A 15,445-nucleotide genomic window follows, 5' to 3' on the forward strand; every position below is an offset into this window, starting at 1 on the left:
TGAGAGCGGATGCATTTAGTTTCCTAATGAGCCCTTGGAAGCTGGATTGCTGAAGAACTGTGTGGGGTCACTTTCTGACCCCTGGTAAAAGGGGTTGTAAAAGAAGCCAGTGCTGGCAGAAGCCCTCTTGCCAAGTATGGTTTACAAAGTCCCACCCGCCCACATTTCTGGAGTACACCACTTGCCCTGGCTATTGGATATGTTACCTGCTTGAAGTTGCCCAACAGGTAATTAATGGTGATCCAGCCATAGGCTCCTTCTTCCTGACCACTGATGACTCTGGCACCCTGGAAGTTGAAGGGGGATGAGCGCAGCGTCTTCTCCACTGCAGAGAGGACTCGGTCAGCTATACTTCTGTTCTGCAAGCTGGACGTATAGAGGAAAGGACTGAGTGACTCCAGTCTAGAAGCTCTCAGCAGCCTGTTGGTTTTACTCTACCCCCCAGGACACACTTGAGGTACTTTTGGTAAGACAGAAGTGCAAGCTGGATTTAACACACTAGATGTTCTCAGTGACATCATTCCTTACTGTCTCACCATCCCAGCTTGTCCACCGCTGTTTCTGATGCTCACTCAGTTGCCACGGACAGCAGCAGTCACTTCCTGAAGTAGGGCAGGAATCCCCACAGGCACCCCCCTCTGAGCACACCCATTAGAGGACATCACTAAGGCTAACATTTAGACACGTGTATTTTAGTCACAGGTATTTCTGGATAGGTCATGGGCAATAAATAAAAACCCACAGCCTGTGACCTGTCCATGACTTTTACCAAAAATACCCCTGACTAAATCTCTACTTCTGGGCCCCACAGCTCCGGGGGGCCCCTGATGGGGGGGGCCTGCTCCAGTGCTGGGGGTTGACTGTCCCCTGGTCGCTGCTCCTGGGGACTGCTCTCTGGATGGCTCCCAGGCACCCCAAGCCACTGCTCCAGCTGACCCAGGACCACTGCTGCTCGGGCAGTCCCCAGGGCACCCCGAGGACCGCTACTTAGAAGGTCCCCAGAGCCAGCCACACCAGCCGCTGTTCCAGCGGTCCTTGGAGCCAGCTGCCCAGAGCCTCCCAAGCAGTGGCTGGTGCGGCTGGCCCTGGTGCAACCCCTGGGACCGCTACTTGAGTGGTCCCCAGGACCAGCTGCTGCTTGCATGGTCCCCAGAGCCAGCTGTCCGGGGCCTCCCGAGCAGTGGCTGGTGCGGCTGGCCCCAGGTACTGCCGGAGCAGCTGGCCCTGGGTTGCTCCAGCAGCGGCTAATGAGGCTGGCCATGGGGCGCTCAGGTGGCCCTGAAGTCAGCCGCACCAGCCGCAGGGGAAGTCACGGAGGTCACGGAAAAAGTCACAGAATCCGTGACTTCCACGACCTCCATGAAAGAACTGCCATCTTAGACATCACACCCCGGGATTCCCCTCACAAGCCATTGTATCACTGCTACAAAAGAAACAGCATGCCACACTCTACCTTCATGGAGTCTCTGTAGGCACTACCCATCTGGGAGTAACCTGGTCAGCCAAGGTGCCAGGAGTAGGGATGGGGATATGCCTCCGTTTCACTAGAATACAAGAGATGTCCAGGCATCCACTCATATGGGCCAGTTTGGGATGATACTACCACCATCTGAGTGTCCCTGTAATGGGGCCAGTACAGTGCATGGCACTGTATGGGGAAAGAAAGTCAGGGCAGGGAAAGGAGTCAGAGCAGAGTGGTGAAGGGAGGAAGCAGAAAGAGAGGGAGAAGACTTGGTGGGGAGAGCAGGGGGAGTCTGAGGTGAGGAGAAAAGAGGGGCAGATTGTGTGAGGCAGAGATAGCAAAGGCTGATGGAGGAACCCTGGATATCCCTTGGTGTCTCAGACACAGGAACACTCATTCCCAATGATTCCCGGTCAGAAGGTTCTGTTCTACACGCAGGATGAGCTCACACATGGCTGAGCCATCCCCGTGGATGGGAAGAAGGAGGACTGAACAGGACACAAGCTGTGTAGTGTGGGGCCAGCACAGTCCCATGTCAATCTATTGAGGGGCACCAGTTATGAAATCAGCCCTTGGTATTTCCCGTCCCTGAGGGTATGGCTACACTAGAAACGTAAGTCACCTGCTGTGAAATTGACAAGACAGCCAACAGTCGGAGTGTCTACACAGACATTGTCGCCCTAACTACACTGAGGTAAGCCATATGTACCCACGGAGGTGGAGTCATTGTTGGTGTAGTAGGGCATTTACATTGTCAGGAGCAAGGCTGTAGTGTGTACACACTGAGATTACACCTAACTGTGTAGTGTAGACCAGGCCTGAGAGAAGGTGAAGGTTCCATTTCTGCAGTACCTGAGCAGCCGCATTCCAGCTGTAGCCCCGAGGTAGACAGGGGTCTCTCTGTGCTGCTGTTCTGGAACCACTTCCTGAGCTCTTTTCATGCAGTGCTGGAGGGAGAGGCCAGCTTTCTCTGTGTCCTGGGAGTAACCTGAGATCCCCAGACCTGGGAAGAAGGGGAAGAATATGACATTTCATTTCATGCTCTCTTAACCGAGTCCTACAGACCATAGTGAACCCTGCATATTACTCCTAACTCTATTGCAGAGGCATCAATAGCAGCCCTCCTGTTGTTCTTCGAGATGTGTTGTTCACGTCCATTCCAATCAGGTGTGCGTGCACTGTGTGCACAGTCGTCAGAATGCTTTCCCTTAGCAGCTCCCGTTGGGTCGGCCGTGGAGCCCCCAGGAGTGGCACCCTCATGGCACTCAATATATGACCCTACCGACCCGACCCCCCTTCAGTTCCTTCTTGCCAGCTACTCTGACAGAGGGGAAGGAGGGTGGGTATTGGAATGGACGTGAACAACACATCTCAAAGAACAACAGTTTTTCTTCTTTGAGTGCTTGTTCAAGTCGATTCCAATCAGGTGACTTCTCATGTGCATTCCAATAGGTGACTTCCAAGCAGTTTCCCTGGGGGAGGTGTCGGAGTTCACTTGGTTGCTGAATGCAGGACTGCTCTGCCAAAGGCTGCATTGCCCCTCACCTGCTGGGTAATGGCGTAGTGTGACGTGAAGGTGTGGATAGAGGACCATATTGCTGCCTTGCATATGTCCTGTATAGGGACATGCGCCAGGAATGCTGTGGACGACACCTGTGCTCTTGTGGAGTGCGCTGTAAGAGGAGGGGCTGGAAGTTTTGCCAGGTCGTAGCAAGTCCTGATACAGGATGTGATCCATGATAAAGTGTGCTGGGATGAGATTGGGAGTCCCCTCATCCTTTCTGCGATTGCAATAAAGAGCTGTGATGACTTATGAAATGTCTTTGTGCGCTCAGTTAGAATGCTAGGGCACGCCTGACATCCAGGGAAATGGAACATGCGTTCTCTGTTACTGGCATGAGGCTTAGGGAAGAATACAGGTAAAAATGTGTCTTGGTTCACATAAAACTGTAAGACTACCTTTGGCCGAAACGCAGAGTGAGGGTGTAGCTGCACCTTGTCTTTATAAAAGACCGTATAGGGGGGCTTGGAAGTCAGCACTCTGAGCTCGGATACCCTTCTGGCCATGGTTATGGCCACCAGAAAGGCCACCTTCCAGGAAAGGTAGGACAGAGGGCAGGTCGCCATGGGATTGAAAGGGGGCCCCATGAGCATGGACAGGACCAGGCTGAGGTCCCACTGGGGAACGGGTACATCGTACCTGGGAATAAAGGCTGTCGAAGCCCTTGAGAAACCAGCCCACCATGGGATTGCCGAAGACTGACCTACCAGCTGCCCCCGGTGGAAGGCTGAAATGGCAGCCAGGTGTACCCTGAGAGATGATATTGCCAATCCCTGCTGCCTGAGGTATAACAGGTAGTGCAAAACAAGGGGAATTGGTGCTAGCTGTGGTTCGGTGCCCCTCTGCAGAGACCAGATGGAAAAACGCTTCCACTTTGCCAGGAGATTCAGGTTTAGGGCCACTCTTCTAAGAAGGTCCTGGTGTCCCCTGGTGTCCATCGCCGGAAGGGTGGTGGTGGTGCCCACCACCCCCTCGTCAGGCGAGGAGGAGGTGGCTCGTGGGACAGGGTCTTCCTGCACTTCTGGCTCTCTGGCAGCTGGGTCAGGTACCTTGGAGGCCCCCATGACTGGAGGTGGCTCCAGTATAACTGATGGTGCAGGTTTAAAATGTATATAATGCCTTCTGTCTGGCAAAAATTTTTTTCCCTGGAACCTAACCCCCCCATTTACATGAATTCTTATGGGGAAATTGGATTCCCTTAACATCGTTTCGCTTAAAGTTGCATTTTTCAGGAACATAACTACAACGTTAAGTGAGGAGCTACTGTACCGACACCTCACCTCTTGTCTGATCCAGCACAGACATCATCTTTTACCAGCTACCATGTTGGTATTTATACACCCCATTAATGACATTTACAATTTCTTAAAACCAATAAACTCCAAATAGCAATTTAAAAAACCCAACAAAAATAAACAGACTTAACATCCTCTGCTCCCATCAGGGAAATGCCTGGACTTTCCCTGTGCAGGCTCAGGTTCTTTGCACTATCAGAACAGAAAAGTCAAGAATAAAGGGCCCACCATTCCACATACCCGGATACCTACTCCTGAATGCACTCCTAGCTTGGCTGCTTCAACTGATCTCACCTACTACTGGTGTTCTCATGTCTAATGAAGTATTGCTCACCAGTGTTTTCCAGCCAGACAAGCAACCTGTCAGCATATTGCCTAGGAGAAGGATGCAGGGTGCCTCTTGCTATCTTTATTTATATCAGAACCATCCTTTGTTCTTTTTCATAAACAGGCCACCCTCTGCTGATTGTTTTTCCTGTGACTGCCCTTGCTTGTCAACTTTGCAATCTTCTAATCAGCATCTGGCTCCATACGTGTATGTTGTGAGACACAATGACCAGACAGGAGATAAATGTCTGCTATCTCCTGCTTCAAAGGAATCTGTTTAAGGCCTGTCATCTCATGGTTACCTGCCTTAACTCCAAGGGTATGAGAACATAATTTCCAGTATAGATACATAACTCTTTATTATCTGCATATGCATTTCAAAGAGATTATGATGACCAGGGGGCTCTGGCTCTTGACAGAGACCTTAGATGTCATCCTTTGGTGACCTTAATATGCATCTGACCCAGGGGATTCCTGTAAAACCCTATGCACCCCTGGTACCCTATGTCGGCTGGCACCAAGTACCAGGGCTTGATTTAGGGGCAGGTGACCAAGGCGAGCGCTTGGGATGTCAGGTGTGAGGGTTGCCAGGGTCGGAGTGCTGTTTTTATTGTTAGCGACAAAAGGGAAAATAGAATGTTTGAACTAAAATGTTTCAGCTATTCTGTATGTGGATTCATTTTTCACTGACCTCCTAGAATGTTCTGGACCTTTGTAGAATCTCGAGGAACCTTCCAGACTTTCTGAGAACTACATTTTCTTTGAACCTCCTAGAATGATGCCAGCCATGCCCGTGCAGATAGCTAAGGGGCGGGGCATCGCCAGTCAGTGAGATATAAGAACGAACTGAAGTGAAATGAGAACCCAACTGTGACATTGTGAACCTTGTTTTATTGTGTAATTGTAAAAAATAAGGTATTCAAAAGTTTAACAAATGTGGGAGGGCAAAGACGCTCCTCACCTGGAGCGCATTTGGTCTAGGGCCAGCCCTGCCAAGAGCTTCCTGGATCACACAAAGGCCCATTTACACGATGATTTTAAGAAAGTATTGCCAACCTGAATATGATCTGAGTGTCTGGGTCTATGTGGTTATTTAATAGCTCGTTTGGCCATTCTTATGTTTAAGAACTAATCAAGGAATACAGACTCCAGACATACTAGCTGCCCTGAAGAACTGGAGTTATGTTTATATACAGATAATGTGGTTCTTCTCTTATAGAGCATATCAGACTGTTCAACTGTATGGAGAATAGGGTAGCTGTGATCAGAGATGCACTGTGTATTGACCAGTCCTGAAAGTACTTGACGCAGCAGTTCCGGTCAGTAAAACTGGGTGACTTCTCAGCAGCCTGCTGGGATTTCTTCTGGAATCCCCAGAGGTCACTTCTGCAGCAGAGATTTTTTTCTATGGCACTGCGATTCGATTGAGGATATTTTATCTGTTTTGCAAGGTTATAGAAAGCTCTGGCTAGTAGATGTCTAACAGGATGGTGGTGTTTGCACCTCCCCGTTAGTAGGTGCTGACTCTGCTGCAAAAGTTAGTTGAATTCTGCTCACTCACTGCAGCAGATGGCATTTTACCCCACCAGGCTATGAGGGAAATGGAAGTGGATCTCTGCTAGACAGGATCTAGAGTGGGGATGGAGCAGTCCTGAGGGCTGAATCTAGGAGTAGCCCACACTGAGGAGACGGTAAGAGCTTAGCTTTGTGTGTCATTTTACTGTTGATTTCTGTATTAACAAAACCAAACAGGAGAGGCAGGTTGGCCTCTACACAGGTGAGGAGTGATTTAGGGCAGGTTGGAAGTTGTACCAGTTGACAAGCATTACATTATTTTCACCATCCCTCCTGCACTCTCTGTTCATCACCTCATCGCCCCTCCTGTTCCCCCCTTCCTCCTCCCTCGTGGCTTACCTTCTACTTTACACACTTCCACCTGGTGCACCACCCCAGTGTCATTCTCCTTCTCTGCTGGCCACTCATACACATACAAGTTAGTGTGAGACGAACCAGCATCCAGCACAATCCCGTACTGTGGATAAAACAAACCAGTTATCTCTGGACCAATGCACGGGACACTGTGAATAGTAGTCAGTGAGGCCAGACAGTGGGACAAGAGCACTCTTCACTTACTGGGAGCACTAGTAAGTGTAGCTACAGCAGAGGTGGTGCTAGCCCACTGGGGGCCCTGAGCAGGAATATTCCACCCCCACAATACTGAAACAGGCAAGTTCTTATAATAAAAAGCGAATAGGGGACCCCCCTTGAGCTGCTCAGAGCCCTAAGCAATTGCTTAGTCTGCTTATGCCTAGTGCCAGGGTCAGTCAGCTTGTGTGTGTGTTTTTCAGCATGCTGTCCAGTTCCGCACAGACAGCTGGTTAGCAGACCTTGAGTACAGCCCACTCATTCAGCAGACTTTCATGTACTCATAAAGAAAGACCACAGGCACGGTTCAGTGACACAGGCACTTGGCCAGGTTTATTGCCAAGACACAGTTCTAGCGCCCTGTCTCGGTGGTTACCAGTAGACTAACACGAGAGCCCTATGGCAAGGAACAGTTCAGTCAGCAGCAGGAATTTCTGCTGTCCCCTTGGCCGAACAAAGAATTAAGGCAAAATACCCCGACACTTATAGGCTACGACAAACAAGAATACACCACCATATGTGTTTCATGACATTTGTTTGTTACCTCCCCTTGTTCCTGATATCTTGGACAAAACCTCCCCATTCATTATTCTGTCAAACCATCTTATCTTGTACTAGATGGGGATGGATCTGCACTAGCTGGAATATATTTATGTAAATATCTAGTGCCTTGTACACTAGCAACAACTTTGCCAAGGTCGTGTACTGGGCAGTGAACTTGTGAGCATCTGCTTTAATCCATGGCCTGACTTTGGTTCACAGCCTCTGGTTCAGGCCTCAGATCTTGCCCCAGGCCCAGTGCTCCAGGCTCTCTCTATGACAGCCGGCTCTGAGCTGCATGCACTGAGCATCAGTTGAGACACTGCTGGTATTGGGTGCCCCCAGGAACGGGGCAGATCACTGGCCTTCCTCGCAGTCCTGGCCTGTAAAGTTTCCACCAAAGGGAGCACAGGTGCTGACTCCATGGGTGCTCCAGGGCTGGAGCACCCATGGAAAAAAATTAGTCGGTGCTCAGCAGCCACCAGGAGCCAGCTCCCCACCGGAGCCTCCCGTCTGTCTGCAGCCCCATCAATCAACTCCTCCCCCTCCCTCCAAGTGCCTCCTGACTGCTCCGATCAGCTGTTCTGGGGCATGCAGGAGGTGCTGGGGGGGAGGGGGCAGAACTGCGTGGGAAGGGGTGGGACAGGAGGTTGAGCACCCTGGGGGCCTGGAGGAAGCTGGCACCTGTGAAAGGGAGTACGAACTTGGAAGATATAGTGTCACAATGGAACTGACCGATGGGTTAGTACAGAGTCACCTATGAAAACCACCAGAAATGGGCTTGTTTTTACAGGGAAATTGGGAAGAGAAAATGCTTGAGGTTCAGGGAGATAACAGAGGGAATTAGCAAGACCCAAAAGCTGTGGTGGGTGAAACACCTGAAAATTCAGGGGTGTCTTGGAGCTACCCAGGCCCCACCCAGTTATGCTGTTTCTCTTGTAATGGCCCCCCTCACAATACCTTAATATTCTTTGGGAGTGGCTTGTTCTGACTCACTGCCATCGCAACTAAGGCAATCGCAGCCAAAGCAAAGAGGAACCCGAGGATGAGCAGGGCCTTTCTAGGCCAGGATGTCCTTGGTTTGGTACCTGTGACTGGCAAAGAAGAGCAGATGTTAGGAACCATGCCAAGCACTCAGAGCAGCAGCCACAGCTATTGCAGGTGATGGGACAGTCAGCACTGTTCCTTCTCTCTGCCACAGCACAGGATATCTGACTGGCCTGCCCAGGGAGAGGCCATGGCAGGATCTGGCATGTACAGTTGAGAACGTGACTGCAAGGCCACATTGTTAGCCAAATGGGCTCGTTTCCCCCTGGAGCTGCCCAATTACCCCAAGGAGGCACGGGAGTCTAGAAGACGGCTTTAAGTTTTTATTGACCAGTCAGCTGAGTGGGCGCTCTCCTCGGCTAATGCCGGAGAGAGAGAGCCCCTTACAAGTGCGGAGCAAACCTTTTTATACCTAGCAACAAACAACTTAGCATGCATACCTTATACATGTATGCGGAAGGAACATTTCAAAAGGCCTTGTATGCAGATTGAGAGAGAGGCAAGGGAATGGATGTATAACAGGACGCGGTTTAACATTTGCTTGAACTCATCACTTCTTTCCACAGCACCCCCTTCCCCCCCCCCGCCCCGCACTCACTCTGAGGCATATGTTAGACTGAACTAGCAGTGCCTGTCTGTCTCACCTAGGGTGGTTTGGCCGCCTTGTGTTATCACATAATCTTGCTGCACAGAAGGCTGCAGCGGGTGTTTTGCAGAAACAGTCAGGTTGCTCCTGATATAACAGCTGGGCCTATAGGCAAATAGTTGACCTTTTGCTCTAACAACATCAACCAAATGTGGATGATGATAAAATGCAGGGGCAGCAGCAACAGGCCCAGATAGCCCCTTCAAACCTGTTCTTCACAACATACATTAACACAAACTTGCAAGTAATTTAACACTACGCACAAAGATGGGCAATACAGAAAGTTGTGGTTCCCATGGCAACCACTACTTGGGCTCACTGTGAGCTGTATATGCAGCCTTCCTGGCACTGTACGGAGTGGGGGTCTCAACCGCCCCCCCACCCCAGTGCAGCCTCTTCTGAAATCAACCCTCACCCCAGCCCATGCCAGCTCCAGTCACTTCCCGCCCCCATCGTCACCTTCCCCTCATCCCTGTCACATCTCGGCTCCAGTCACCTTCCCCCTGCTCCACCCCACATCGTCACCATCCCCCCCCACAGCCCCATCCCAGCTCCACTCAGCTTCCCCCCCATCCCCCATCCCAGCTCCTCTCACCTTCCCCCCTACCCCCCATCCCAGCTCCAGTCACCTTCCCCCCCATCCCCCATCCCAGCTCCTCTCACCTTCCCCCCTACCCACATCCCAACTCCAGTCACCTTCCTCCCTACCCACATCCCAACTCCAGTCACCTTCCTCCCATCATCACCTTCCCCCCCACCCCAGCTCCTCTCACCTTCCCCCCTACCCCCCATCCCAGCTCCAGTCACCTTCCCCCCCTCGCCCCATCCTGGCTCCAGGTCTCCTTCCCCCCAGACTCCATCGTCACCTCTCTCCCCGCCCCATCAAAGCTCCAGTCACCTTCCATCGTCACCTTCCCCCCTTAGCCCTCCAACAGCTTCAGTCACCCTTCCCTCCACCCAATCTCCCAGGCTGGATCCAGTCATTCCCTCCCCCGACTCCATCCGGGTTCCAGTTATCTTCCTCCATTCCCCTCTGTCCCATTTCCATGGCTGTGTCCAGTCACCTTCCTGTATCCCATTCCATCCCACCTTGTCTCCTTTGTAGGTGGACATAGAACAACATTAAATCAAAGTGAGCTCCTTTCTGCAGCTCCACCTGCACCCGTCTCCTCCTGCCCCCACCAGCCCCTTCTCCCCTCCCAGCCCTTTCTCCCCCTTGGAGTACCTCACTGAGGAGCATCCTGGCTCTGCCACCAGACCCCAGTTGAGTTGGTCCTGCTGGTGGCTTGTGTCGCTCTCCCAGAGGTGGCTATAGGCTCCTAGCAGCCCTCCTCTTGTGGGTGGAGCAGCCCCGGTGGAGGAAGACGCTGCTGGGCTTCCCCTCAGTAGCTGTTTCTCATTGTAGGGAAAAACTCGTTGCCACAGCTAGAAACAGCTGTACAGGAGAAGCCAGGATGCTCATGTGAGCAGCAAGTGTTCTGCTGACCCAGTCGGAGTTGCCCTGGGGCACCCTATTCACTTAAATTCTTGAATACTGTGCGGTGCCCTGCAAACACCACTCAGCCCTGTACCGGTATGGGGCAGTGCTGCACCCACTGCTGCCCATGTGACTCAGGCACTCTGGCTTTCCCCAGAGTGTACAGTCGATTTGGGAACCCTAATGATACAGGTTGGTGTAAACTCATGACCCACGTCCACTCAGCAACCCCACAGTGCCGGAGATCTGCTCTTTCACCCTGCACTTCCAGCATAAGTGAAACAGCGTCATACGTGGTGACAGCCAGTACATCACTGCCCTCTCTCCTACGCAATGTTGGAATCCAGCCCAGCTGGACAGGCATCAAGCACCCCACCCCAGAGATTGGAGCCCAGCCCAGATGATCAGGCATCCCTGCCTTTGCTGCTAATTTTGGTCTCTGTTTTTGCAGGTCTCCTGCTGGCCCAGTTCAGTCATTGGGTCAGGTCCCAGAACAAAACAGGATCCAATGGCTTTTCTGGTTCCAAGTTAGTTATCAGCGAGAATGATGCTGGCAAGGCTGATGAGTGATTCTGCCACAAGGACCTCACTGCATTGAGAGAAATGAGCCAGGACAGAGACGTCACTGGCACGGGAACTGGTCAGGGAAAGCAGGAGAGCAGGACTGTTCCCCTCAGTGTATAGGCCAAGAACTCAGGGAAGATAAGAGAGTCCCGTCAAATATGAATACCTGAAATCCCTGATCAGCAGCGGAGCCTGCTCCGGGTGCAAGGCCCCCTGCTCAGCTCATAGCTACTTTCCCACTAAATATTGATGGCAAGACAAACAGGTCATGTCTCAAGCAAACCAGAAAACCAGCTGTAAACAAAGGCATCTTGCATGTGATACAGAAACAGTACGCTAGCGGCTCGGGAACAATGTTCCTGCACTTTCGAGTGTTATTGTCCTCACAAAAACAATGAGGAGATCTTGTGGCACCTTACAGACTAACACATTTATTTGGGCATAAGCTTTTGTGGGCTAAAACCCACTTCTTCAGATGCATGGAGTGAAAAATACAGTAAGCAGTATATATATATATATATATATATATATATATATATACACACACACACACACACACACACATATATATCTCAGCACATGAAAAGATAGGAGTTGCCTTACCATGTGGAGGGTCAGTGCTAATGAGGCCAATGCAATCAAGGTGGCCGTTGCCCATTTCCAACAGTTGGCAAGAAGGGGTGAATATCAAGAGAGGGAAAATTACTTTTTGTAGTGACCCATCCACTCCTAGTCTCCTGAACTTAAAAAAGTCAGGACTACACCCCTGTAAAGAAATGTCCTGCTATGGGCCAACCTGGCTTAGTCTGCACCAGGACTTGCATTTAAGAGCAGTCTCAAGCCTTGGGCTTGTAGCAGGTGCTAACAAGAAGGTGCAGAGGGAGGAGGAACTTCCCCATTACAGGCACCAGCATTTCCCAGACAATGACCCGAGAGGCTGTTCTAAGCCCCAAACTCAGCTACTATTTAAAAGAGGAGCTCTGCCAGTACTGAAAGAGACTTCACCTGAGAGGGTGGCAGGTACCTGGAATCAACCTCTGCTTCTGCAATTCAGCTCAACCACCCAATGACCCGATATGGTATTGGGGGGAGGTATAGCGTGAACCTCTCTTCACTCACCATGAATTACAGGACCTTTGTGCAGAATATAACACACACAAAACTCTGATTAACATGGAATGCTTTCCTTCATGAGTCCACATTTAAGAGCTGATTTTTGCTCTTAGACCTGAATGCCAGTACCCAAAGCACAAGGGGCCACATCCTGGCTCATGCTATGGGCCCCGGGCACTGCTGTGGTGATGAACAGAGTCTGTAAAACTAGTGTAACCAGCCAAATGATGAGTCTCTAGTGTGCGGGAAACCTTGGAGGGTGAAGAGCAGGTGTAACTAGGTCTACATTTAATCGCTACAGCGGCATAGCGCTTCAATGAAGATACCGCTACACTGACGGGGGAGTTTCTCCCATCAGCGTAGTTAATCCACTTCCATGAGAGGCGGTAGCTATGTCAAGGGGAGAAGCCCTCCCGTTGCCGTAGTGCTGTCGACACCTGGAGTTAGGTCGGTATAACGATGTCATTCTGGAGTTTGGATTTCACACCCCTGAACAGCACAGTCAAACCGATGTAAGTTTGTAGTTAGACATGGCCTAGCTCTTTGCCACACTCCCTTGAAACCTCCAACATGGAGGAGGAGGGTGTAGGCTGGAAGAGATGGAATAGCCCGAAGGGCTAAGGCATTTCAGCAGTCCTTGCTGGCTATTACCAGCGGGCTCAAATTAGGCTGATGCTCTGCTTAAAGTGAGGCTATTCTAACTTTTGGGGGTGCTGAAACAAGCCCTAGGCAGTCCCAGGATCGAGGGGATGTAAGAAAGGAGCACAACCATACAAGCGCCTCATGTTCGGGCCAGGTACTGCTCAGCCAAGGCCAAGGACTGGGCCAAAGACCCGTGTTTCAGTTCAGATGCCCTCCACTGGAAAATTGTCACACTAACAATTACCAGCACAACTCTGAACAAATATATCTGCTTTGGTAAGGCAGAAGAGATGCCACCCCTTTCTCTGAATGCTCACATCAAGTGGGCCCTGGCTATCAAGGGAGTCACAGCTAGAAATAATTAGTCACATTTTATTAAGAAAAACAGCACACCTAATTGTCAAGACAGGAAACCCATGGCAACCACACAATCTGGTGCCCATGAGTCTTGGGGTAATGCTAGGGAATGAGGAAGGCGTTCCTGTGAACCCTGCCTAGCAACTGGGAGTTCATGGAGCTCTTCACTAGCATATACAAGAGGAGCTGCTTATTGATGGCCCAGTGGATCCCTTGTTGTCCATTGGGCATCAATAGAAGGGTTGGGAGCTTATCAAGTGGCTTTCTTCTACAGGGTGGGAAGTACTTGTGGCTGCCTGTGCAGTTACTGTGGACTGCAGGATGTTATGTATTCTATGGAGTTCCTAACAGGGCCACCCGGGGGCGGGGGGCAAGTGGGGCAATTTGCCTCAGGCCCCGGGCCCCACAGGGGCCCCACGAGCCCTGGCTGAGAATCCCTTCCCTGGCTACTCACCTGGCAGCGGTCCGGGTCTTCGGCGGCATTTTGGCGGCGGGTCCTTCAGTGTTGCCAAAGATGCAGAGCGAGTGAAGGACCTGCCGCCGCCGCAGACTCAGAGTGCCGCCCGGTGAGTACAAGCGCTGCAGTGGGTGGTGCCTTTTTTTATGTCCGCTCCCCCGCTTTGCCCCAGGCCCCCTGAATCCTCTGGGCGGCCCTGGTTCCTAAAGCCTATCTAATTAGGTGAGAAATATCTAAAGGCTGAGAACCCATTGACTGTGACCTGTCCAGAAAGGCAGCCAAGCAGACATGAAGCCTAGCAGCTTAGGAATGCTCCAGATTGCAAAGGGTTAGCTTCCATTACATTTCCAAAGCAATGAGTAGGGATTTACCTGCTCTGCTGCCACACTCATTGTGAGAACATGGGGAGTCAGTCTACGAAATTCCTCAGCAAGGAGTCATTGCAACAGCTCAGAGTCCATGGAGTTCCTGCAGCCTATCCACTGGCACAGCTAAGGCTGACCAAATGGACAGAGACATATGGAGCCTAATTCTGACCAGGTGTATATGGGTGAATACTGTAAGTCAATGGAGAGTACATCAAGTCTGGATTTGGCCCATTGAGTCTGCAAACATTTGCTGAGGTTCATGGTGTTCCACAGTGTATTGCCCGAGGTAGAGGAAGATGCCGGATGCTGAAAAATCAGTGCCTCTAATCCATTATGGGGATACACAGAGGCCATTCACATTATCCTCCTGTGACATACAGTGGGATACTGTAACTGCAAATTCTCTCTACAAACATCATATAACCTACCCAGTGTGTAGAACCTGCATCAACTTCTGAAGTGCCTCAGTCAAAACACACCAGGAACATGCCTTGCCTCAAACTCCCTGTGATCAAAACCTGCAGATTCCAAGTTCATAAATACACTCTATTCTCAAATGAACCAAACTCCTTCATTTATCAGCTCCCTCCGGAAGTCTGCTTCACCCCAGCTATAATCCCAAAACCTGTCCCCCTGACTCCATCTCTTCCTCTTCTTATTCATTCTTAATCTCTCTCTTTCTCTCATCTGCCTCCTTTCTTTCCTTCGAACATGCTGTCATCTCCCACGCCTCAAAAAAAGTCTTTGTGGGACCCCTCCTGACTTCCTGAATAGATTCTTCAGCAAAAATGGCCAGCAACGAAATAGTTAATTTAAAATTTAAGTCATCATTGTGTTTCAGAGTCAACACTTACAGAGCTGAATAGGACATTTCATACTCGCAGAACTATAGTCTCTGGCTCCCTGTAGATTCAAGATCACATCACTGAACTACTTTAATAGCTATTGTAGCAACTAAACCCCCAAACTATGAGTTATTACTATTTAGGAATTGCCCAGGTATCAAGGCCTTTTCTAAAAGACAGAACAGAGGGCTGAGAGAACAAAAATTCAAGATCTAGTGGCTAGATTTCTTCTATAAGTCTGAAGAAATTCAGTGTTGCTACAGCCTTTCGTAAGACAGTGAAGCTAAAGAATCTTGACTTCCCCTTTTTCCCTCTCTATGAATAAAATAATTAAAAATCCTATTAATTTAATATCAATGTTATATGTGCTAGATACAGTAGTAGAATGAGGAACTTTAAACTGGACCTTTCAGCAGCTAGCAGAGTGTTGATGGAGAAACTGCAACTTGAGCAAGCATAACTGCAAAATTGGCCAAGGGATGCACCAGAAAGGAGCCTGTGGAAATCAACTTGCAGTGATAAGTTGGTGTCCGGAGCAAGCCAGCCCAAGGTATTCCCAAACAGCTATGGCCTAACTTTTCTTATACAAGCTTGTGTGA

At 50.4% G+C, this 15,445-nt stretch overlaps 1 protein-coding gene across 1 annotated transcript in view; it reads right to left on the minus strand.

Annotated features, from left to right (window-relative positions):
- Positions 1 to 15,445, minus strand: part of ENTPD1 (ectonucleoside triphosphate diphosphohydrolase 1) — a 66,478-nt gene that overhangs the window by 6,091 nt on the left and 44,942 nt on the right. Inside the window, exons 2-5 of the mRNA XM_054035763.1 lie at positions 8,291 to 8,424; positions 6,560 to 6,677; positions 2,315 to 2,465; positions 207 to 366 (exon numbers count right to left, since the gene is read on the minus strand). Of these exons, the coding sequence (XP_053891738.1) occupies positions 207 to 366; positions 2,315 to 2,465; positions 6,560 to 6,677; positions 8,291 to 8,424 (563 nt within the window). The remainder of the gene's footprint in view (positions 1 to 206; positions 367 to 2,314; positions 2,466 to 6,559; positions 6,678 to 8,290; positions 8,425 to 15,445) is intronic.

Source organism: Malaclemys terrapin, chromosome 7 (genome assembly GCF_027887155.1).
Source record: "Malaclemys terrapin pileata isolate rMalTer1 chromosome 7, rMalTer1.hap1, whole genome shotgun sequence".
NCBI classification, from domain to species: domain Eukaryota; kingdom Metazoa; phylum Chordata; order Testudines; family Emydidae; genus Malaclemys; species Malaclemys terrapin.